The sequence below is a fragment of the Protopterus annectens genome, chromosome 9.part0, assembly GCF_019279795.1.
Source record: "Protopterus annectens isolate FY-2018-M chromosome 9.part0, PAN1.0, whole genome shotgun sequence".
NCBI classification, from domain to species: domain Eukaryota; kingdom Metazoa; phylum Chordata; order Ceratodontiformes; family Protopteridae; genus Protopterus; species Protopterus annectens.
The window spans coordinates 113,120,272-113,146,383 of NC_056743.1; the positions used below are offsets into that span (position 1 = coordinate 113,120,272).

The 26,112-nt window shown below is 40.0% G+C and overlaps 1 protein-coding gene across 1 annotated transcript in view; it reads right to left on the reverse strand.

The window, feature by feature from the left end:
- LOC122811072 (diacylglycerol kinase zeta-like) overlaps nucleotides 1-26,112 on the reverse strand; it is a 3,109,428-nt gene that overhangs the window by 311,999 nt on the left and 2,771,317 nt on the right. The window contains exons 29-30 of the mRNA XM_044082630.1: nucleotides 16,813-16,856; nucleotides 1,066-1,186 (exon numbers count right to left, since the gene is read on the reverse strand). Of these exons, the coding sequence (XP_043938565.1) occupies nucleotides 1,066-1,186; nucleotides 16,813-16,856 (165 nt within the window). The remainder of the gene's footprint in view (nucleotides 1-1,065; nucleotides 1,187-16,812; nucleotides 16,857-26,112) is intronic.

Consider the following 26,112-nt stretch of genomic DNA (forward strand, 5'->3'; position numbering starts at 1 on the left):
TTTTCTTGGACTCCTTTAGAAAAGTAAGGTCCAATTACAACAGGGTCAGCCACATAGATCTTATATATAGAAACTCAGAATGGGTTTCATAACTGAAGTCTGTAACTACATAGGGCTGATGTTTGGTAATAACCACATACCAAAGTCCTTCACAATCTACAAAGGTGCCAAAACATTATAAATGACTGCATGTCATGACTGCAAAATGGGATTGCCCAGTGTTGTGCCAACACCCCTACCATCTAAAACAGCTGCAGTCAATTTATTTAATTTGGATGTTCCTGGTCAGTCTGAGCCTGAAATATCAGGAATCATGCACACTACCTGTGTTACCATTTTTAGACACTCTTTAATGTTAAAGTGCAGCTAAAAATCACTGTACAACTGCGATAAGACATCCATTTCTTCAGTATTTAATTTAAAAAGAAGCAAAAGTAAAACACAGTAAGTTATAAACTGCTACACCTGATTTATTTAGTATATTCTGTCTTCTTTCTGGCAATCGAGTGTAAATCATTTCTTTGTCAAGTTATTTATTTATTTAACCAGGTAAAATAAATGTTCCATGGATCATTTTTATTACGACCAAGGCCAAAGGCAAATTTTGTAGGTGAAATGCATTACCAGCAGTCTAATAATGCTGTGGTTTATACAAGATTTCTCTTATAAAAAAAAAAAAAAAAAAAGAAAAATCCACTATGTGCAGAATGGCCACATATACCAAAGGCAACAGGAAAATTTGTGGGTTTTACTGGAGATAATCTACAGGCAGATGGCATTAACAAATTACTTCAATGTAAATGGGAAATGTCAGTATCTAAAAAAGGAACAGATTATACTTTTGCATAGTACATAAAGACTCAGCAGTCTTAGAACCGCTGTATCAATATACGTCAGTGAGACATCCTATAACAATTGCACAATGACAGACATGGGTATGTTACTTAATCCCCCCAGACACACATGCACCTCCACCCCAAAAAACAATGATACATACAATATTCTCAATAAAGCTATTTTTACTTTACACTTCTGTCATAAATATTTTTTATCACCATGTCTCACCATTTTCAACTATATATTTCACAATCTCTTTGCTTCCAGTATTCACAGCATGGTGTAGTAAAGTGCGCCCCAGTTCATCACGAACCATAATATTACCACCCATCTTGTGAGCTTCACGAAACTGTAGAAAAGGGAGACAGAGTAAACAAACCATGACAACTCATTACTACTCATTCTAATCTCAAAACATAAATAAAAATGAAAACACACAAACTGTAAGTGATGTATCTTCTGGTGGCTTTAGCAACTCTCACACTTCATTTTCTTAAATAAATGGCCACATCTCCAAGTATTTTTCTTGAATACACCTAACAGTTTCACTGAGCAATAAATAAACAGCATTTAAAAAATAAAAAGGACAAATCTGAACAAAATAATTCTTTTCTACCATAAATTTGCTTCCAATATGGTTACCAAAACTACAAAACTCAATTTTGTGAGAGCACTGTATGATGCAAACAAGTTTCTGTCACTATCTAACCTACACAACAGCTTTAGTGTACATTGTAAATGTTGTAGTTCTTCCTTTTTAATGACACTGGATAATTTTCATTGCATGATTTTTTTAATCATTTGGAAATCAATTAAAAGATGTTTTGATGAAATAGTCTTTCAACCACTTGAACATCACTCAGTTGGGATTCAACCAAATGGGCATTCAAGTATATATATATATATATATATATATATATATATATATATATATATATATATATATATCAGTACATAGGTGTATATTGGCTAAATGCTGAATGTACATGTTTCCCTGTGTATATATGTATATTGGTTGAATGTTAAATGTATATGACTTCCACAAAGTCATACCTGAAAACATCAAGCTTATTCCAGCAAAAAAAAAAAAAATGAAAAATCACCAATGGATCAGGCGCCACCATGAATCAGGGGGACAAGCAAATAGTTTTATTGCCTCTTTCAGTCATTGACAAAATGGGAATTGACAAAATGTAGTCAATTAATCCCACAATGCCCAAATATAGATCAACAGTTTGCAAGGTATATGTATACACACACACACACACACACACACACACACACACACACACACACATACATATATATATATATACTTATCCTTAAAGTTAACGTTAGTACCTCGGAACACTCCTGGGTATGCAATAATTGTGGCAGCACCTGTACCATGCACATCTCCCCATGCTTTATTATACTCATATAATACAGGTTTGCTTTTAGGAGTTTTGTATAGTCAAAAAAAAACATTTTGTGTGGTGGAGCATGTGTATCAAGATTCTATGAATTAGTTTCTGAGCTATAATAAAGAATCAGAACTGCCTATACATGATAAGGCCTTGCTGTCTCTAATTATGGTGGCTGCCAAAAAAGCAATTACTAGAAAATAGAAATCAAAATCTAAACCAGCTATATTAGAAGTAGTAAATACAGTAACAGAGATACAACAACTGGATCTGAAATCTTTAGAAAAAGGTAGGAACAAATGACACAGGAAAGAAATCGGAATTGTGGGAACAATACATAGAGGGGAGGAATGTGGTTTACAACAAGGCAGAACTTAAATAAGCTAAGTAATGTTTAACTGAAAACTATTGGGTAGATTATAACTGATGTTTTACAATTGGGAGTGTGCCAGTATGGTTTGTGATGTAAAATGCTTGTAACTCGGATTGTGTTGGTGTGGTTTGTTTTCATTTATATAAATGTATGATTGCTTACGTAGTAACTGATGGTTTAATAAAGATGTTTCTTGTTTTAAAAAAGGGGGCAGGAATTGAATAATTTATGTAATGTTGACTAATTAGATGAATTAATGTACATAATATTTATGTAATGTTGCTCAGGTTATATGATATACATAGTAATATATGTGAAGCATAATGTTTGTTAATTTTGTTAATACAGTTTGATTACTTTTATATAAGTGTAAATGTGCCTGTGTCACAAGTGATAATTCAGTAAATAGTCTATATCACATAGTCGAAGTCTTATAACTTCTAACACGTAATGTTCGAACCATTATGTCTGAAGTTACAAAACTTCAACTATGGATTAAAAAAAAAAAAAAGGAAAATAAAATAAACTGTTTTAAGCAGCCCCTGTGCACCCCCTACACACCCAGCTACTTAAATATACCAACTCAGAGATCACACCCCATTGAACAAAATGGAAACCTCCGCTTATGGAGATTTCCATTGAAACGCCCAAACTTTTACAAATTGGAACTTGTGATCTCGATCATATGAGGTTCAAACTTGTAAAAGTTTGACTACGTGATAGGAACCCTTCAGTAAACGTGTTTAAATAAAAAAAGATTCAGAGAATTAGCAGGAACATGTCATTAAATATGTAAAATTCTGGATAGCCAGAGAGTTTAACGTGTTTTATCCTTGTCATCTTATACTGTAGAATAAAATGTGGTACAATTATCACTGACTTACAGTTATGATACTTTTGGAACTTTTGAACTTACGGAGAAAGTGAAATTTAGAGCTGTTTGATGCAAGAACAGGAAAACTGGGATTTGCTATGAAAAATGATCTCAGATTAAAATATGAACGACCAGGAATGAATCGGAGATGCTGCTACAATTGAATGATTGATTGTTTTGATCCTTAGTGAATTTTAGCTCAACCTTTTAATGGAACTGCTTGATTAAAGTGAACATTTTCTGTGGATGAGCAGGAAAGATCACAAAGCACAAAGAAAGCCATTTGGTCATTGCTACTACTGTAGTGTTGTTGCAGTGGAGTTTGTAAAGTACTGTGCAGTTTAGGTTTTCAGTGAAATTTTCATGATTTGTTGTTTTTGAACATTTGTGTTCGGGGGTTCAGTTCTTGACTGACTGCAGCAAAAAGTAATACTTCATTAGTTCACCAAAGATAGCGGAAGAAAAGGTGTTTCTATCACACCTACATTTAAAATATACAATCATGTTCCTTGTGAGAGAAAATGATTAAACAAAGATTCTCCTCAAATGATTAACGTACTTTTCGGGAATCACTTTTAAACAATTCATAGAATACGTTATGCTTCCATGCCATTAATGACCTTTGTTATACTGTGTGGTGGCATGGTAGTGATATGTTTGCACTGGCCATCATTTCTGTGTGTTAGTCAACATGTAACTGATATGTTTCTGTCATATCTTTGAAGTCTCAACCTTTTTACTACTAATTTGCAACGAATCAAAAATAAGATGGGAAAATCACTTTAAATTTCACTGTTATTTATACGGTTTTTTTTTTGTTAATAGTGTACAACTTAAAAGATTTTGTTTGTACTGGAGCTTTTCTCCCTGAGCCTCTACTAAAAAGCGGCCTTTGTTTCAAGCTGGACTTCTGTAGTCAATACCCATATTCAGTCACCATCTTTACTGTTTAACTAGATGCATACCACTCCTACAATCCAGCCTCTATCAGTTTATCTCCCCTGACCCTAACAAACAGTAATCTCTACCAAAAAAAAAAATTAACACCCACTGTCCTAAAATGTCACTGCTACACACTTCTCTCCTCATTTTACTAATTGTAGCCCTTCATCTTACCTCCTATCATAATCAACTAATCACAAAAATGTCCTCTCCTACACACCATTTCCTCTCTCCACCACACACTACTTAAACAAACACAGCCATATCAGCATATCTCAACAGCACCATCATAGAATTATTTACATATACATACCAATACATACAACAACCAGTTACTTTTTATCTAAATTGTAATTGTAATTGACATACACCCCAATCCAGACCTTAACCCTCTCAACAGGTACCCCACACGCCACCCACCACACAATCCCAGTTCTTCATAAATCTATCACATAAAGGCTCTGACCTTGTTCTTATCAATATGAATATAAGGAGCCACATAAACAAAATACATGAGTTCAATGCTTTCCTCTCCCTATACACCCCAGACATAACAGTCATAATGGAGACATGACTAAAACCTCACATAACCGACAATCTCCAGGTTATAACATCCACAGGCTGGATAGAATGCATAAACGTGGTGGAGGCATACCTGTAATCTACAAAAATACACTAAAGCTTGAACGCTTAAAACTTAACCCATCAAGACTCAATAATGTTGAAATATTAATTACCAGTCTTGAAATTAATCCCAACAAATATATAATTATTATATCAAGTTACATCCCACCTGGCATCAACCTCTCTACAACTGAAACCTTTCTAGATGGGTCTTCAATATTTAATCAGGAAACCATAATAATGGGTGACTTCAATATGGACTGGCTCACTTGTGCTTTTGACAACCCCTCTAACTCTATACACCTATACTGATACACACAAACAATACAATCCCCTTCTAGAATACACAAATGCAGCAATAGGCAGTCAACACTTGACTGGACTTTAATCAACAAGCCATCCATGGCCCATCTATCAGGCTGAATCCCTGACAGCCTCAGCGACCATCTACCAACCTATCTACTTAGACAACGTCTTTATCCCCCCCAGAAATTCCATAGCTAAACAAGTTCATAAAAACAAAACACTTTTCACCTGACACTTTCATATCACCCCTTCAACACTGCAACTGCTCCCCCCTAAAGCATCTCCAACTTGACTCTGCTGTACAGTAATTTAAGAACAATTTCTTAAACATACTAAATAATCTAGCACCCTAGAGAAATAATAGTGTAAAATCAGCTTATGCACCATTGTTAACTAAAAATACCAAAAAGCTATTAAAGCTTAGAGATAAAAGCCAGGACACAATATCAGGCCAACAAAAGAGATACCACCCTAGACTACTACCGCCAACAATTCCAAAAAACAAATCAAGAATTATAAAAAAGCATACTATATAAAGATGCAACAAAAATACCACAACATTTCTGGGGTGTTCTAAAATGCCTTCTTCAGTCTGGCCAATCCTCTACTCCAGTGCTCACTATGACTAACACTAGTGACAGCATAGCATCCCAGTTTAATACATATTTTACAAATACTACACTATTACTAATCAAAAACAACAATAAGACTCCCATTTCCTTTCCTACAAAAGTATAAACAACTACCAGTCTCTTCTTCCTAAAACTGGTCCAACCTAGCACCACAAAAAAAAAAAAATATTCAATAAACTTAAACCCATATCTCTTACAGCTGATCCACTTCCATCTGAATATCTCAAAGTAGGAGCAAGTGCTATATCTTACCCCATCTCTTTTCTGATCAACTGATCTATCAGAACCACACACCACGTAGACAAAGTAATAAAATTTATTGAGCGTGCTTTAGTCAAAAGACTTCTTCAGAATAACAAAATGCTCAGCAACATATCCATTTTAAAATCACATTCAGCATATCATAGGTTAAAAACTACTTGACATCATTTCCTCTAAACAATTAATCAATAAATAAAGACATATCGACCACTTAAAATACCAAACGTTAGTGTATAACATCTCTCAAAAAAACTTTTGGTACAAATAAATAACCATGAATACATATACATATAATCACATTTTTAAATAGTCACAAATGCATTATTAAATAAAATACAGTGATTTTTACCTAAGCAAAGGGCCAAGAGGTAATCTATCATTAAGCCCAGGTAAAATACATGCATTTGTTGTAATCTGCCATTTGAGTTCTAAAAACTCAAGATATAAATCTGAAGGTCTCCCTCTGGGGCCCAGGCCCACATGATCAATTGCCCCAAATTTAAAATAATTTGTAGGAAACTTCTTAATGTGTTTATAGAGGGCATTGCCCTCGTTGTGCTGTCTTATGTCATAGAGGTGTTGATAAATTCTTTGTTTTAAGGCTCTAATAGTTTTCCCAATGTAAAAACTATCACAGGTGTCACAGACTACGATGTGTACCACACCTTTTGAAAAGCAATAATATTTTTTTCTTTGGCAAAATAGTGCCAAAGCCTCTCCCTACAAGTTTTGATCCCTCCAAGATGTGCACACACTGCACACATCTGCCACATTTTGTGTTACCAGTTGTGCCCAAAACATCAATTTTCTTTCTCTCTACCAATCCCTTTAAGAACATATCCCTCTTATACACAATAAGGGGTGTGCCCAGCTTACAAGAAACTTCATTGTCACCGTTAAAATTACACCATACATTTTTGATAATCTGTTTAAAATAAAAAAAATCCAAGGTGTTAAGTATCAACGCCCTACCAAATCTACTATAATTACAGCACTGATTCTCTACATTTGCAGGGAGACCAGAAAAAAGTAGAACTTTGTAAATACCTTCCTGTCTTTTTTCCAAAACCTCACAAAAAATGTTTTTAACAAAAACAGTCGGGTAACTCCTTTTTTTCAACATTTCCTGTAGTATATTACATTCAGCCAGAAAGTCAGTTTCCTCAGAAATCATCCTTGCCAGTCTAACATACTGCCCTTTGACAAGGGACTTCTTTTGCTGAAATGGATGCCAACTCTGGAAATGTAACAAAGAGTTGGAATATGTGGGCTTCCTGTATAAATGGGATGTAAAAATCTTCCTGCCATGGTCCTTCTTAATAGTAATGTCCAAGTAGTTTACCCGATGAACATCTTTAACCATAGTAAATGTCAAGAAATGTGTAGTACTATTAATATATAGGTTCATAGGTAGGTACTAGGCTATTGGCCCTAGGGCCTATATAAGCCTAGCCAAAAAATGTACCCTGGCTTTCGCCACCCAAGAAAATTATTTTCCTGTGCCCCTGTCAAGCAGAGCCACAGAAGTGATCCCTGGGGTGAATTTCCCATTTCCCATCCAATCATCGAGATTTTTCTTGAAGAGTGCTAATGAGGAGCTTTGTTTGACATAGATAGGTAGTCTGTTCCAGAGTATGGGAAGTCTCTGGGACAGGAATATATCCCTCCAGCATGTTCTGTTTATTGTGGTGACAAGGTTTAGGACCCTAGAGCATGTAGCTCAGAGGGATTCGGATTTCTTTAAGTGGAGCATGTCCAACAGCTCTGGGTTTGACATACCTTTGTATGTTAGGCAGAGATTGCCCCTGAGTAGGCGATATGCGATGGACTAAAGCTGTAGTTTTTTGAGACGGTCTGCGTAGGGCATCTGTTTGAGGCCAGTAATCCTCTTTGTGAGGTATTTCTGTGGTCTTTCATATGTAAAAAATCTGTCCAAATCTGCATCACTACCTCTCCAAAAAAGGACCAAATCATCCAAGTACTGACCATACAGTGCCCACATATCTTTAAATTCTGAATCAAGTATGTACAAGTCTTCCCAATGGGCAAGGACAATGTTGGCAAACATCGGGTCACAACAAGCACCCATAGCTACAGCTTGGGTTTGTTTAAAGATCTGGCCTTGAAACGTAATATAATTGTTGTCAAGAACCAATTCCATACAAGTACGGAGTGTTAGGATAGTGTTGTGGTCCATGCTAATGTTGAAGCAAAGATAATCATATAACCACTCAACTCTGATTTTATGTGGAATTACAGAAAAAAGGTCACAGATGTCAATTGTGACCAAAATCAAGTTATCAGAATACATTTCAGGCTTGATCTTACCCAAAAAATCCCAAGAATCTTTTATCACCCATTGCCTGTCATCTAGTAAATACTTGACCTCACTGTCAATGTATTTTGCTAAACACAGGGTCTTTGACACCTTAGCATCAACAACTGGACACAAAGGAGGGTCCACTATAGATTTGTGGATTTTTGGTATAACAAAGATAGTTGATATTTTAAATTCAGAAAGTCAAAACGGTTCAAGCTAATCAGACCATTCAAAAGCAGTTCTTCTAATGTCAAGTCTATGTTCCTGTAAGCCAAATTCAGTTAATTCTTAGATACTTCAGTATAGGATTAACTAAAAAGCATATCAAAAATGTTTCCATTATACACTTCCTTGTCCATTACCACTAGCCCCCCTCCCTTGTCTGGTTTCATGAGTCTTATGTCACCCCTATCTAAAATATCCTTTAATAGAAGTGTTTCTGCCTCGGACAAATTCAAGGGCATCTGTTGTTTACCCTTTGCCAAGGTTTCCCTAATTTCTAACTTACACAGAGATTCAAATATCTGCACAATTGCGTAAACTGGGGGAATGAACAAACTAGGTCTAGACAGCTGACCTGAAATAAAGTTTAAATTGTCATTAGGAAAGTAAATAGCAAGGTTCAATTTTCTACAAAACATTTTTAACTGTAAAATAGTGTCAGTTAAATTAGCTTTCCTTGCTGGCACAAAGTTAAAACCTTTAGAAAACAATTCGGCCCACTCAGGCCCAACATTAATATGACTGTAGTTGTAGATAGTGAAATCACCACAAAAAATGTTTACAATTGTAACCCCATCATTGTCCATGTTTTCAAAGTTTTCAAAGTTTATTTCTAATACAGTATTCCTCTCCCTCTCCATTGATTTTGTCGAGGTTGGAACCCAGGCCACCAGTTCTTGCGGCCCTGACTGTTCTGGTTCCGCAATCTCGCTGACCGTCTCAATGGAGCAGGGTTTAAAGGGACCTCACTATGGCCGTTATTAACAACTTCACAGTCAGGATCATCACATAAAACACCGTTAATATTCTCATTAAAATATGCAGCCTGCTGCTCCAAAGAGGGATCAGGGTAGGCCCCTACTGGCCTCATAATCACGTTTGTCTCTTAATAATTTCTTTTCTTTCCCTACTTTCAATTGTTCCAGATCAATATCCACAAGTCTACAAATATTAAAGAACTCATTTTGTCTTGCATCAAACAGTAGGTCAGTTTTAATACTTGCTTCCAATTTGTTATTGGTACCAAAAGGTATTTTGAGAGATGTTATACACTAACATTTGGTGTTTTAAGTGGTGGATATGCCTTTATTTATTTATTAATTGTTTAGAGGAAATAATGTCAAGTAGTTTTTAACCTATGATATGCTGAATGTGATTTTAAAATGGATATGTTACTGAGCATTTTGTTATTCTGAAGAAGTCTTTTGACGAAAGCGCGCTCAATAAATTTTATTACTTTATATCTACGTGGTGTGTGGTTCTGGAACAACCTTTCTGTGCTATCTTTTCAGTTTTTGTTGCTTGGAACTTGGCAATTTTATCAACTTATCTATCACAGAACAATACATTTCCAAGCTCTGGAAAATATCCTATATTACCCCTATACATAAAGGTGGCACCTCAACTGACCTCTCTAACTACCGACCAATTGCCATACTATCTCCGCTATCAAAAATTCTAGAAAAATGCATGTACACACAACTCATGAACTACCTTCCTAAGCAATAACCCTCTTTCCAATTCCAAACATGGCTTTAGACCCAATCACAGTACCATAACTGCCCTTCCAAGCTTTACTAACACAATCAATCTACTCAGAAATAATGGACAACTAGTTTCCTCCACCTTCCTAGACATGTCCAAGGCATTCGATACAGTTTCCCATCACAGACTCCTCGATGAACTTTCTTCCCTAAACCTAAGTTAAACTGCCCTCTCCTGGTTTCACAACTACCTATCTGGTCGGCAACAAGTTGTCAAATGGCAAGGAGATCTATCTTCCCTGTTGTCTGTTACAGTAGGCATCCCACAAGGTTCAATTCTAGGACTACTCCTCTTTACAATCTTCACCATCAAAGTTTATTCAGCTTCTAGGCTAGCCACTATTATTCAATATGCTGATGACTCCACAATTATCTGTGCTGGCCCCTCCCTTCCACAGCTCCAAAAAATAACCAAACAATCCTTCTCAGCCAATGAATCCCGGCTCTCCAACTACCAACTTATTCTCAATCCAAATAAAACTAAACTGATGCTCTTTACCAACAACAAATCAACTTTTCTTACAACCTCCTTTCTTATCCTTTAATCAAACAATACTAAAATTGAACCTGTCTCCCATATTAAACTACTTGGTGCTACCACAGACAACACCTTCAGATTTGATAAACACTTAGCATTAGTCGTCAAAAAGAACATATAAAGCTTGGCTAACTTTAGAGTCATAACTTATCTTACTAGCTCCACCAGACAAACCATTGCCAGGACTCACCTACTATCTATCCTATTGTATGCCTCACCCATCCTCACCAACCTTAAGAAATCAGACCAAGCTAAACTCAAAGCCCGTTATAACAGAATTGCTAGATTTGCCACAAACTCATCACACAGATCCCATCACTGTACTCAGCTTCACCAACTAAACTGGCTAAAACTACCTAATCTCGTATCCTTCAATCAACTCATGACTGCCCATACCATTAAAGGCCAACTAGACAAATTCCCTGCAGTTCAAAATATTCTAGAACTCTACTTCAATAACAGAACACCAAGATCTTCTGATAAATTCCTATTAAAAGTCACAAAATCTAATACTACTTTCGGAGATTCTCTTCACTCCTAACATACATTCAGGGACTGGAATGCCATACCTCAACATATGCGTAATATCACCAACCCATCCAAGTTTAAATAACTTCTGAAGGCAGACTTTGACAACTGGCTCTCCTCATGTACAGCTCCAGGCTGATATGCCTTAATCCTATTAGCTTTTTTTCTTCTTTCTACATTCTCTGTACCTCACACTTCCTGTAAACCCCTTTCTATTACTTCTTTCTCCCTCCCATTTCTCCCTCTCTCTAACCTCTCCTGTTGCTCCTTTACAGCATCTACCTTCTACTTTTTGTCCACTGAAGATATGCTTTTATACTCATTCACGGCAGACAAATCTTTGTGTGTGTGTGTGTATATATATATTTTTTTCCTTGTATTTCTATAGGCTTGATTGTTTAATTTTTAACTAATGTCTAACTATACTATCACATCTATGCTTGTTAAATTGTTTTATTACGCTTGGTAAATTGCATTTCGGCCTCTGATGAAAAAGGGCTATTTGCCCAGTTGGACCTCCCTGGTTAACAAAAGTGAAATAATAAATAATAAAAATTTTCTTTTTTGTGGAGGAAGAGTCACCAGAAGGCCATCCAAAATACTCAGCCATATAATTCATTTTCCCTCCAAAACAACTGCCTTCACAGAAGAAGGACTAGAAGATTTTGTCAGGGTATAATTATTGTCCAAGCCTAGAAGAATGGGCGATTTGTATCCTGCAAACAAAAATCTTTCTTTTCTGACTACAAAAGAGACAGACATCTCTTTCTTGTTCATTTATGCTCCTGACCAATGAAGGTACTTGAGATGGTTCTTTATCCTTTTTAACATTACTAGACTATGCAAATGTTCTGAATATCCAAGATAACAATACCCAGCAACTCAAAATTTATTCTTTTCATTTTCTAAATCTTTTCTTCACCATTGGTGTTTTACGTCTTACTGCAGTGAGTTTACTGCACTGCTCCCATGAAAACTGGATGTTTCTTATATGCTGAAAAAAGAAAACATTTGTATATCCTTATTCCTTTAACATGCTATCAATAAAAATCATTTGAGTAATAAAAAAATGGATGCTTTATTGTTGTCTTATCAGCTTATGTATCAACATGAATATAGGTGCAATCACATTAGTTTATCTCCCAAATGTTTGATGTTCTCTACTGCTTAGTGATACTGTTACATCTACACTGATAATTTCCTGCTTCAATGAAGTGCTGTAATGTGCACCAATCTCACTTCTTAGAACTCACTACAGGTTATACCTTTGCGTGATATTTTCTACTTATTCCAATAGGCCTCTACTGCCGAGTGGAATTCCATTATTTTTCATAAATCTTTCTTTAGAGCTTATTTAAACTTTGTAATATCATACAGCTACTATTTCTTGGAACTTTTCTCCCAGGGTCTCAGCTGAAAATGGGCAATGTACCCACTTGGACTTTCCCAGTAAACAAATTAAAATAAATAATAGTAGATTAGAAGGTCTATATGTGTCCTGTGCTACAAAGTGCAAGGGCTGCTACTGGATGTTGAGTGGACAGTAACAATATTACTTCCTTTAACAGCAATAACCCAGACACATTTTAGAGTTCCCTATATAACATTCAGGCATACTGTGTTGTATGACAAGCCTTGGGCTCTTCTGCAAAAAAAAGGCATTAGTGGAGGCTGTCTAGATTTACAAACAGCCCATAACAATGTTGATGAATCTATTAGTACATTTTTTCACTAGCTTTTGAGTCCCTGCTGCAGAAGCTGTCAAAAGCAGCTAGAGCATTTTCTACTTAGTTTTTTGTTGTTTTGTAAACTGCTCAAAGACTGTTACACTTTTAACAACTTTCTCCTAAATGTTTCTTTTTTCTCTTCCATTTTTTTCATTTGTTTTGAAGAATCAAAAGTTCACAAATGCCTCTTTTGTGTTCAGAACCGAAATAGAATAACTGATAAGGAAACCCTTATGGGTAATCTGTCATCCCACAGTACATCAATTTACTGATTAAAAAGAAGACATATCCTCCTGATGAAACACTTCCAAGATGATGCTGTGACTGAAAATTCCCAGAAGTATGAGCAACAGTTAATAAAGGCCTAGTGAGCAAACAGAGAAATCAGTGGAATCAAAAAGAAAGTGCACCCAAGTGACTATCAGTTTATAAGTGATGAAAACTGAAGCGAGCACTTACTGAGGATAACTACTGGAACAATGTTCCTTCATTTGTAAGTATTACAAAATGAAACTAGCATTAGCCTCCAAAAAGAAAATTGATCTGGTGGGCATCACTAAAATGGCCTTATTTACTGCTAATGTGTACTTTCCCAAAGTAGGACTGCATATGTGTGTTTATTTTGAAAGCAGTTGTCCTACTCAAATAAGAACCAAGACATTGCAGACAAAAAAAACAACCTGTTTCTTGCAGGCAGAAGGAAATTGTAGGATTGACATCTGTCTTAAATTGAATTGGATTGAAATCAGTGTACTGTGTTAACTGCATTAAGTGTGAACAGTTCTTGGGCTTGTTATTTCACTGCACTGTGCACTAGTGTTTTTGATATGAAACTCCTTACCACTGTCTATAGGGGAAAAGTTGCAGTTTGCTTTCATGGTTTGTTTTTCATATGGTATTTTCTCACTCTGATTCATTCAGACTGAAAATGCACATTGTTTTACCATATGGACAGTGATACCATAGAGTCTGGAAGAGGTGAGCACCACATAGGCTACCATAAATGTGCAGTTTTAGAATACTATAAGTGAGAAGAAGATTACTCATAGTATTACAAAGAATCCAGAAAAGGCCTGTATTTGTGCATTGCATTTTTGTCCTCACTTGTTGCAAACTGCAGTGAGTGATTTCCAAATTTGAAAATTATGAAGTGAAGTGAATGAGACTTGAATAAGGAGTGGCTGTCCTTACAACAGGTTTGCATCGCAAGTATGGAGCCTTTGGTAAGACACAGAGCACCAATTATAGCTTGCTGGAAGACATAACATCTAAAACCAGAAGTCTGGGAAGGAACAGGTATCATACTGGGCTCTGCAGTATGTACTGGTCTCTCTCCAATGCATTCTACTGCAGAAGGTTCTGACATTTTCAGCCATTATAACTCCAACTTTTTTTTTTTTTTGCTACCCTCAGACCTCTTCTTACCGAGCTTGGCCCCCGGTGCCCCACATCCTCACCGTGTGTACCAGCTATCCTCCTACTCCCTGCATTACTCTAGTATTGCTGAGGCCAGTTGTAGATCTTCAGGATGTTCTGGGGATGTAGCCATCTGTGCTGTCATCCAGTGCTTTTTTGTTTATACGCCCTATCCACTTCCTTTTCTCAGTCCCCCCCTTCCACACTTGTTAACAACGTCTGAGGGCAATTTCCCTCTTTGGACCACACCTCCCTTTGGGAGTGCTTTCCCACATGACAAAAATGCTCACACACCCCCCTGCAAGTTCACCTGACCCACTAATTGAACCCAAGTTATCTGGGCCGCAATCACAGCTTTATCCCATTATGCAGTGGAGCAGCCATTTCCTTCATCTGTAATGAGTGAACAAAATAAAAGCTAGAACTTTGACTAACATTTGAAACCATCTAGAGCTTGGGAAAAGTAAATGGACTTTCAGAGAGTCTCTGAATAAAACACATGCTTTAAAAAATGAGCACATAGTATAAAAAACAATGGCAGATAGGATCTCAGCAACAATAGTGTTTTCTTTTAATCATGTTTTGTTTTCTCTGATTTGTATTACAAGACACTAACAATTCAATACTTACTGCATATGCATAAAACTAGCCTGGTCTACACTTAAGTCTTCTGAATATTGGCTCCTTCCTTTCATTGTGATTAGTATGAGGTGTAAGTAGTCAGTGTATAAGTACACATTTCTCAGTTTTTGTCACTAACATCTTTAAAATGGTTTAGTAGATTTATATCAGTTGTGGCTAAGAGAACTTAAAAGACTTAATATAGTCCCCTGACAAGTGACTTGTCTAGATTATGATTTTACTTCACGTTACTAGCAAAGACAACAAATAAGAAAAAAAGGCACTAAGGAATAGCAAATAAAACATATTACTGTTGACCACAGAGTAAAAACTGTATTATATTCTTGAGATCTTTATTACGTAAATGGAATAAAAAATTGTATACATCCAGCTGTTTGCCCCTTATGGTTATGAAAAAGCATCTACCCCAATGCTCACCGCTGTTGTTGCTAAAGTTGGGAACCGTTTCAGGACACATAGTCCCGCATAAAGATATCTCTTGTCTTGATTAAGTGGGTCATTAAAAAATGCATTCCAACAATTTCTGGTAGTCCTTCATAAATGTAGTATTTACTGAATCTAACTTCTTCTTCAACACTTTTTTGCCTGTACCTCACTTCATAATTTTTCTCTCGAAGTTAGCTGAATGAAAAATACTTGCCTGCATAATGAAGATTTGTAGACCATACGAAGTTTGGTACAGAGGTATACATTATTTGTCACTATCCCAAAGAGCTGTTATAACTGCACAAAGTCACAATGTTAGACACAGGTGTGATCGTATTTAAGGCTTATAACATACTGCTTATGTACTATATGAAAAAGCCTGCAGGATTGCCTCAAACCAGGCTAATAAAAAAAAAATGCCTTGGCAACTGTGAATAGGAAACACAGAATTTTTTATCTGCACATGGTAGCAAACAATAGATGCTCATGCACATGCACACAATGGACTGTCTCTTCATGTCTCAGTGCTAACTTCACCAAATCTTCCATCTTACAGGTGGTTCTTCCTCTGCTGTCATCCAAAGATATCCAAGTAAGCACAGAACAGTAGATCTCATGGTTTGCTTGCTTTGTGACATACTACAGACCCTTTGGCCAGACAGTTACTAATTCAAAGGTCTTACCTGTTACCACTAAACAAGGCTACTTTTACCACCTCCATGGCTTACATGGATTACTCTGAGTTTGACTACTAGGTCGAGCACTGGATGAACAGGTAATAAGGAAGGTGGAATACAGAAGTAATGCCAGCTCCCTCACCTCCAGGGGTGGGGGGGGGGTCAATGTGGTTCGGGGAAAAGCTGTGACCTGTGCTCGCACATAGTACCACAACTGGGGACTGCATTCACTACAATGAATATACTCCAATGATACATGCATAAAGCAGTCAAAGCTATAGCACTGCAAGTTAATTATTCATTACAAAAAACCTGATCGCTAACATGGATGACATCCTGCTTCTCACAATAACAGGAATGAATGCACCACAGTGCTATTCTCCCTGGGGGAATGAATGGATCAATACACAGTATACGGGATGCCACATAGATGGAATGAAGATTGGCAAAAAAAAGTCTTCCCAACTGCAAAGAAAGAAACACATTTGTATTGATTTCTGCCCATAAAACATCCACTTACCTTTGTGAATTCATTGCTCTTTGTTGCTTCTATCAACAAAGCATCTGAGATAAGAAATGAAAAATGAATAAGTAACAGAAATGGCAAAAAGGTAAGCATTTACACTAACATCTATAATGGAATTCTTAAAGATTTGCATACTGAGAAAAGATTGTCTACTACTTGTTCTGGTCATACATGAAATTTGCAGCCTACAACAGCTAAGATGTTTCCAAATGCCAAACTATATTAAACTTTCTGTTAACTACTACCATTAGTGATGACTACCAAATGGCAATTCAGGTCAGTACTACTTTAAACAGTAAAATTCTAAAATTTCAGTTTGTACATCAGCATTATAAACAAAGAATTCTAAATCTTATATCTGACTTTACTTTTGTTTTTTTGTGTGAGAGAAAGTTTTCTCACGCAGTTACTTACTGTAATTGCAGGTCTTCAGGGACTAAAAACAGCAAGGTCTTCACTTGAAAACTATTCCTACTTCCAGTTTGTGTTCTAGTGGAAAATAAAGCCTTCTCTCACAGGAAGCATTCTTCTTTTCTAATCACACGGTTGCCAGTGATAATGAAGGAACACCCACAAAAGGAAGAGTGAATCCTCCCTCATTAGTTTTTGACTGACAAAATATCAGAGAGAGAAGTACTGCCATTCTACTGAAACAAAATTCAACCCATGAGGGTGGAAGGGAATGAGGGATGGCTCAGATCTTTATGATTTTGGTCAATGGAAACAGTACAGTATGAATTTGGTCAATGGAAACAGTACAGTCGTATGAAATGCTACCCACAACAGCTGATCTGAGACAGAGAGAGAGAGAGAGAACACAAGGCAGCGGTAAATACTAACAAGATGGTTTACTCACCAGTGAAGATGTGTTGGTACAGTTTTCTTTCCACAGCTGTTTCATTCTTACAACAACAACAGTGCTAGTTTCATGCATACACTGGTACTTGCATCTGGTGTAGGAAGGCTCTCTTATGTAATCAGTGATAGCACCTACATCAGTTCTTTGAGGCAAAAAAAAAGTACCAAGAAGGAGATGTGCTCGCGATAAGAAAAAAAAAGACAAATATATATATATATATATATATATATATATATATATATCATAATAAAAATATAAGCAGTAATGCAGCTGTGTAAAACAATAATATTAACAACAATATATTCTCAATACCATAAACAAACTACATTCTAGGCTACCCACAGTGACAGAAAAGATGACTTTCTGTATAATATGAAGCAAATCGGGACTCTCGAGGTCCAGAATCAGAAGATCATCTCCAGTTTCTTGAGACCAAATAAAGATCTGGAGGAAACTGCCCCTGTTTCAGAGGACAGCCGAAGAAGCTGGCAAGGGTCTCCGGGTCAATGATTCCACTACAATCGGATCCATACCCTCTGGCTCCGAAGACTCTAGGGTAATCGGAGGAGGAATCAAAGAAAGTGGAGCAGAGACAGGCAGCTCTGACGCCTTTGGGCCCGGAGGTGAAAGCAATTTAGCCAAGGCCAGTGTGCATAGCAATCTCTTCACCACCCATTCTACATCATCATTTGAAAGACTCCTGGAGGAGCGGGTGGACAACGAGGGAGATCATATAGACTCCAATATGGAAGATCTCAAGACTGGTGACACCACCGTCAGATCCAAAGTTGAGGTCTGAGGAGTGGAAACCTCAGTCGGCTCATTTGACACTAATAGCGCCAAAGAGGTCAGTGATGCAGACTTGTCGGAGCTGAGAACCCACGGTTCTGAAATCTTTTTGTGTGCTTCCGAACCTGGAGCGGAAGCTGGCCTTTTTCTAGATGACTTTGAGCCCTCATCCAAAGCTTGCTGAAAAGGAAGAAGACCTTTAGCCATTAAAACAAAGTTATGTACTCACCATAACGTTCCATCTGAGTAGTTATACTTAATTTTCTGCAACCTGTGGGTATTCGGATCCATATCGGATCCAAGCCGGCAACATTTTTCCAAGCATCTGCTCCAAGCTCTTCCCCTTACCCATAATCCCTCACATCTCCTACCTTCCCTCAGATCGAGTTTGCCACTATCCAGACCATCAGCAACTCAATAACAGCACTAACCTAAAACAGGTTTGGGGAAGGAGGGCGGGACGGTTGCAGAAAATGAAGTATAACTACTCAGATGGAACGTTATGGTGAGTACATAACTTCTTTATCTGAAGTAGTTAACTTCATTTATCTGCAACCTGTGGGACAGAGTCCCCAGCTACCAAAACTCCTGGGAGGCCCTCATGAAAGGATATTCCTGAGCACCACAGAGCCAAAGGATGCTCTCCTACTCAAGATCAAATCCAGCTTATAATGAGAAATAAATGTATGTGACCTTGCCCAGGTCGGTGCTGCACAGATATCATCCAGTGAAACCCTAGACCAAAAAGCAGCAGAAGTTGCCATAGATCTGGTAGAATGAGCTTTAACAGGACCAGGTGGGGACAGACCTTTGCCCTTATAGACTTGCAGTATACATTGTGTAATCCAGCTAACAAAGGAGACCTTGGATATGGCTTTGTCCAAAAAGGGTTTAGAAAAGGACATGAATAACTGGTCAGACGTACAAAAGGGTTTAGAGTCCTATGTAAATAGAAACAAAGCTGTCTATGAACATCTAGCAAATGCAGTTTATATTCACCCTTGTTCTGAAAATTTGGAAAGAAAACAGGCAGGCTAATCATCTGATTAATATTTGATTCAGAGACAACTTTCGGTAAGAAAGAAGGGTTCGTGCAGAGCGAAACCCTGTCTTTATGAAAGATCAAGTAAGGGGGCACAGCAGACAAAGCTTGGATCTCAGAAACACTTCTGGCCAAAGTAATGGTCACTAGGGAAGCTGTCTTCCAGGATAAGAATTTAAAATCTACTGACGCTGCTGCTTCGAAGGGGGGGGGGGGCAACTAACGCCTGCAGCACTAGGGTAAGGTCCCAAGGAGGGACTGAATCCTTAACCGGAGGGCGTGAAAGAAAGGTGCCTTTCAGAAAAGCTTTACATAGTCTCAAAGAGGCCAGGGCATTCATGTTTTCACCAACATGAAAATTAGAGATGGCGGCCAGTTGTACTTTTACCGAGGAGGAACTAGCCCCTTGTTGGAAAATATTGGACAAAAACTCCAACACCGCAGGAACCTGGGCTGTAAAGGGATCTAGGTTCCTCTGAGAAGCCCAAATAGAGAAGCGTTTCCATTTGCTGCGATAAACCTTCCTAGTGGAAGCTTTGAGGGATGCCACCAGAATAGTCTTTACTGAAGATGACAGACCAGGAGTCCTAGCAATCAGGGAAACTGGAGCAACCAAGCCGTCAGCTTGAGGCTATCCATGTCGGGCAGAAAGATGCCCGTGGGATGAGAGATGAGATCTGGGCAAGGATCCAGAATCCGAGGATGAGTTAGAACATGAGACCAGAGGAAGGGAACCGCACTTGACGAGGCCAGAACGGGGCAATGAGGATCACTTTGCACCCCAGTCGGCAAGCTTTCTGATGAAACTTCGAAATGAGAGGTAACGGGGGGTAAGCATACAGTAACCCGGGAGGCCAAGCATGGACAAGAGCATCTCTGGGGAAGTCCCCTGGTGAGGGGATCAGAGCGAAGAACTCACTGCACTTCGCATTGGAAGGAGATGCGAAGAGATCACAGCAAGGCTGACCCCATGCAAGGAAGATTTCCTCCACTATCAATTGTTTCAGAGACCACTCGTATGGCATTAGAATAGCTCAATTCAGTCTGTCCACTAAAATGTTGGAGCGTCCCGGGATATGCATTGCAATCAGAAACGGACTGGTGGAGATCGCCCACTCCCACACTCTCATAGCCTCGCGACAGAGAGGGTAAGATCTGGTTCCTCCTTGTTTGTTGATGTAAGAGACATGTTGTCTGACTGAACTGCAATCATCCCTGGGGAAAGAACAGCGTGAAAGGCTTGCAACACTAAAAGCACTGCCCTCATCTCCAGAACATTGATATGCAATCTGGTCTCAGTCTGGGACCACATGCCTTGGACCTTCCTCCCCAAATAGTGCCCCCCCACCCGAACTGGGAGGCGTCCGTGGTCACTGTGGCTTGGTCTGAGGGTGTTATGAAGGGTCGACCTGCCAAGATTTCCGGTGAATGGAGACACCAGAAAAGAGACATCTTGCAGGCTCTGCTGATTCTTATTGGATAGTCCATGGGGAGGTCTAGCCAAGACCACTGTACTGCCAGGGTCCACTGAAGCACCCGCATGTGAAGGCGCGTACAGGGAAGGATTGAGATTGCTGCGGGCATGGAGCCTTGGGCTCGGACATCACTCGCCATTTGGCAGCCTGGGGCCAAGGATCACTGATACATGGGCCCATAGGCTGTGGACCCTGTCTAGTGTGAGAAAGACTTGCAATTGTAGAGTGTCCAGCCGTACCCCTATAAATTCCAAGGTCTGTGTCGGGTTCAAGCGGGACTTGGAGATGTTGATGGTAATCCCTAGGTTGACTGCAAGATGCAAGAAGGAGTCTCTGGCCATGCAAAGTAGACACTTGGTGGCAGCAGCGAGGAGCCAATTGATTAGGTAAGGAAACATCTGAATTCCCTGGAACCTCAGGTGAGCCGCTACAACTGCCATAACCTTGGTAAACACCCTGGGGGGCTGTGTTGAGACAAAAGGGTAGGGCTTTGAACTGGAAATGATTGGCTCCAAGCCAGAAGTGAAGGAATCTCCTGGAGCTTCTGCGAATTTTGATATGGTAGTATGCATCCTGGAGGTCTACTGAGCACATCCATTCGCATTCTCGGAGGTAATGTAGAATGGACTGCAAGGTGACCATCTGGAATTTCTGCTTGGCTATGGTCAGGTTCAGGGTTGACAGGTCCAATACGGGCCTGAGGTCCCCCATCTTTTTTGGCACTAAAAAGAACCTGGAGTAAACGCCTAATCCAGACTGATCTGGGGGGACTAGTTTGATGACCCAATTGGGAAGCAGCTTTGAAATTTCTTGCGCTGCCGCCTCCCTTTGACTGGGTGGAACATCTGGGAGGCATTTTGGTTGGACGGGTGGGGCAACAAACGGGATGGAGTAGCCTCTGGAAATTATTTGGAGCGCCCAATGGTCAGCCGTAATGGACTCCCAAGCCATTATGTGCAATGACAACCTTCCACCGACTTTCTCCAGAGTAGGACAGTCAGGCAACCCCTCAGGGTTACTGCGTGGGTCTGTCTGAGAAGGTTTCCCTAGACCCAAAGTTCCTCGCCCCCCCCCCCCCCGCCTCTGGGGCAGCATCTGTCTTGACCCTCTCTGCCTCTAGGAGACGAATTGTCCTGAGAGTTCTGGAAAAACTGAGATTTTTGGAACCACATCTTTTTTTGCCCTCTCTGATTCCTAGAAAAGGATCTTTGAGGGATAGAGAAGCAGACTCCAACAGCAGACAGAGTCTTCCCGTCCTTCTCGCTCTGGACCAGGGTGTCACGTACTGTCTTCCCGAACAGGGAAGAACCATCAAAGGGAGCATTTGTGAATGACACCTTGAAGGGGTCCGTGAATTGACATAGTCTGAGCCAGGAATGTTGCCTCATAACTACGCCAGTCCCAGCCACCCTAGCCACTCCTTCTGTGGCATGGGAAAGAAGATGCATGGGCATGTTCGAAACAGACTTTAGAGTCGACATTTTCACTGAGAACAGCCGCTTGTACTCTGGCAACAAAGACTCTGGGGGCGACACAGTGAACTCTGTGACTAGGTCTCGCTGAAGTCGTATGACGTGTGCCAAATAATTCAGCTCCTGAATCAAAAACATAGCTGAAGAAAAGACTCGCTTCCTAAATCAATCAACCACTCTAGACTCCTTGTCCATAGGGTGGACCAAAGAACTTTCCTGTGCCAGTTGTCTCTTGGTGGCAGCTGCAACCACAATAGCATCCACTGGGGATCCCTTGTACCAGGCCTGTCCCTCTGTGGGAGGACAGAGGATCCTGCCCGGGCATTTGGGTATTGGCTCTATGGTGTCAGGCTCCTTCCAGGCCCACATGGTAATGAGATCCACTAAGGGATCTGCAGGAGGGGACACCCAGGATGTAGATGGGCCCGTGCCAAAGGCCTCCAGGAATACTGACTCATCCGTAGAGAGTTTTGGGGCTGACCAAACTCCCCTCTGGCGGAAGATTTCCATGATGTCTCCAAAGGAGACATCCTCGGGAGATGACCTGGGGGAACCCTCACCTTCATTTAAGTCAGTATCTTCTGTGAGGGACTCAGGGGAGTCCATGTGCCTCCGCTTACACGAGTGCTTATGGGGACCCTCTTCAGTGGGACTCTCTGAAGAGGGCTCGTAAGTCACGGGGGGGGGGGTCCACGATGGGGTCCTCTGGCATGGGCTGTCCCTGGGACAAGCTGATGGGAGTCGTGACCAAATCCACTGGAGCCTGGGTGGAGTCCAAGATGATGGGCTGGGGTCTCAATCCTTGGAAGAGAACCCTCTCCACCACGTTGAATGCCACAGGAGAGCACACTTCCTTAGCAACCAACAAGGAGGAAGCTCTCCCGGGCTCCACCTTGAGGATTGGGGTCAAGGCCAGGGCAGCCGGGGTTCCAAAGGAACGGCTCGGATACGACAAAGTCTGAGCCAAAGACACCTCCATTCCCTCGGATTCAACTCCCCATTCTCGGCCCTGAGATTTGCTCGGATCCGAACAGATCTGATCCGAGGAGGTCAAGGTAATCACTGGCGTTGAGGTTGGAGGAACTGCCAGCGCCAAACCCCCAGCTCTGAGGATCCATAAACCCTGAAACCGCAGGTCGGATCGGGGAAGGAGAGAGCTTGGATGGAAGAAGGGCATGGAGGTCCCCCACTCCAGCCGAAGAGGGGCCTGGCAAGACTCCCATTTAGATTTGGGTCCGAATGAACCTGCGCATCATCCGATCCATGTCTAGCTCTGTAAGATTCCAGATGAATGCGAGGAGGCGACCGACTCGGATCTGGCTGCTTGGTGTGACGACCTCGAAGAAGGCCTCTGGTCCGAGGGCTCAGTCGGCTTTGGGGAGAACCTCAGGGAGTGGAGCCGAGAAGAGGTAGTCCTGGTAACTTTTGTAGGTGGGCTAGGAAAGGGCTCCTGTTCTGGAGACTGCTTGCTGTGCCTTTCCCCTTTTTTTTCCTTATCTCTCTTATCCTGTTTCTCTCTAGTTTTTGAGCCCACATCAGAAGGCTTAGAGGGAGGTTGAGTCCCAGCCTGGGGGGGTTGATCGGCTACTGGAACCGAGGTCTAGGTCGCCATGTCCAAGGCAGACACTGGTAGTAAGTCCTTAGCTACCAGCTGTGCCTTCCCTTCCTTCAAGGCCATAGGGTTGAACCCTGCACATACACTACAAGGCAAAGATAGGTGGGGAGCACCCAGGCAAATAACACACAGAGTGTGGCTATCAGCCGGTGAAAGCTTGTGGCCACACTCTGTGCATTTTTTAAAGGTTGGTTTTGGCTGCTCAGCCATCACAAAAACCCACTCAGCCAAAACTGAACTCAAAATTAATACGCACATACTAAGGTCAGGTTAGGCCTACGCACTACCTTACTAACAACTAACTTTTAAACTACTTTTTTTTTTTATTACAGAAAAAAACGATGAAAAACGAAGGGGAGGAAAGGGTTGACTATCAACCACACACACAGACACACACACACATATACACACACACACAGACACAGACACACACAGACAGACACACACACACACACACACACACACACACACACACACACACACACACGCACACACACACACACACACACACACACACACAAAATAAATCCGAAAAAAGCTTCCACTTACTACACCCAACTTGGAGCTAAAGAGACCACGATGCGTACGCATGAAGCAGCAAACGAAATCTGAAGGAAGGTAGGAGATGTGAGGGATTATGCGTAAGGGGAGGAGTTTGGAGTAGATGCTTGGAAAAATGTTGCCTGCTTAGATCCGATATGGATCCAAATACCCACACATTGCAGATAAATGAAGTTAACAACTTCAGATATTATTTTTTATGCTCCTGTAAAACTCTGCTACTAAACCCGTGACAAATAATGCAAGGGACTTGCAAGTGTATGGTACCGAGACAGTAAACACAATTAGTGTGCGCATCTGTCAACGACATCTTTCCAGCACACACAACACATTTCTTGAACCCGGAAGGCTTATGCTCCTTGGGTTCTTTAGAGGAGTCCTTCGAACTCTCCTCAGGCATTATAGACAATAATGACAAGAACAAACAACATCAACTACCAAGTACTAATTTAAAACTTTTTTTTTTTTTAATAGAATCCTCTAACTGAAACGGATTCTACCGAAAGGTCAAAGGTTAGAACCTTCTAACTTAAACGGGTTCTGACCTGGGAGAGAAAATGTCAGTGACACTTAAGGGGCCAAGAGAGGCCTCTAACTAAAATGGCACTCTCTATAAAGGGCAGAAAGACTTAAAAGGGTTCTAACAAGACAACACGAACAGCTAGATATTAGGGGTATATAGGGAAGAAAAAAATAGTACAACTAGCTCGGAAAAATACCAAATAATTGAAAAGTTATACTTATGAGCCAATTTGCCAACTGGAGAAACGTCTCAAAACTTATGCTGCAAACAAGATCTGGTGATGTAGCCTGGGGCATCATGGGATGGGGATTAGCCTCGAGCTACTGGAAGCTCTCAAGCTTTAGTATTTGGCCGAGTCGGAGCCAAGGATCAGCTCTGAACCCAATCAGCAAGAATTATGGCGAGATAGGACAACATAACATCAAATATTTCAAGGTGAGCTCATGCTTCAAGGAAAAAAGTTTCCAAATGTGGCATACTTGGATGTCTCTAAAACACTAATGAGAAACAGCTGGAGAGGGCCTTAAAATGCCTGCAGAGATCTGGGGTTTTGGAAAAGGATGAGACCTCTTTGCAAACTGGGTCTGCAGCTGTATCCATGGTCTACCTCGGTAATCATGTAATGATGATTCCCTTTCCTTTACACAATTCTGGAAAGTGCCACCACCATTTCTGTTATGCAGTTTATGAAGAAAGGGGTCAAATGTCATTTACTCCTTGATGTCATGCAGGAACTACACAACTTATACCCACATAAGTCTTTCTATAAATAAAAGGTTGCACACACTACAGACTATGGAGTAAAAAGATTCTCCCAAATTCAGGCAATTTTATTTTCTTACTTAAAATTACCAAATCAGTCATATCGCACAAAGAGAGAGAACATTCACAAATATTGATAGCCAATAAGAAAATTATTACAGCATCTGGCATATTGGCTTCTCTCAGATTTAATTCA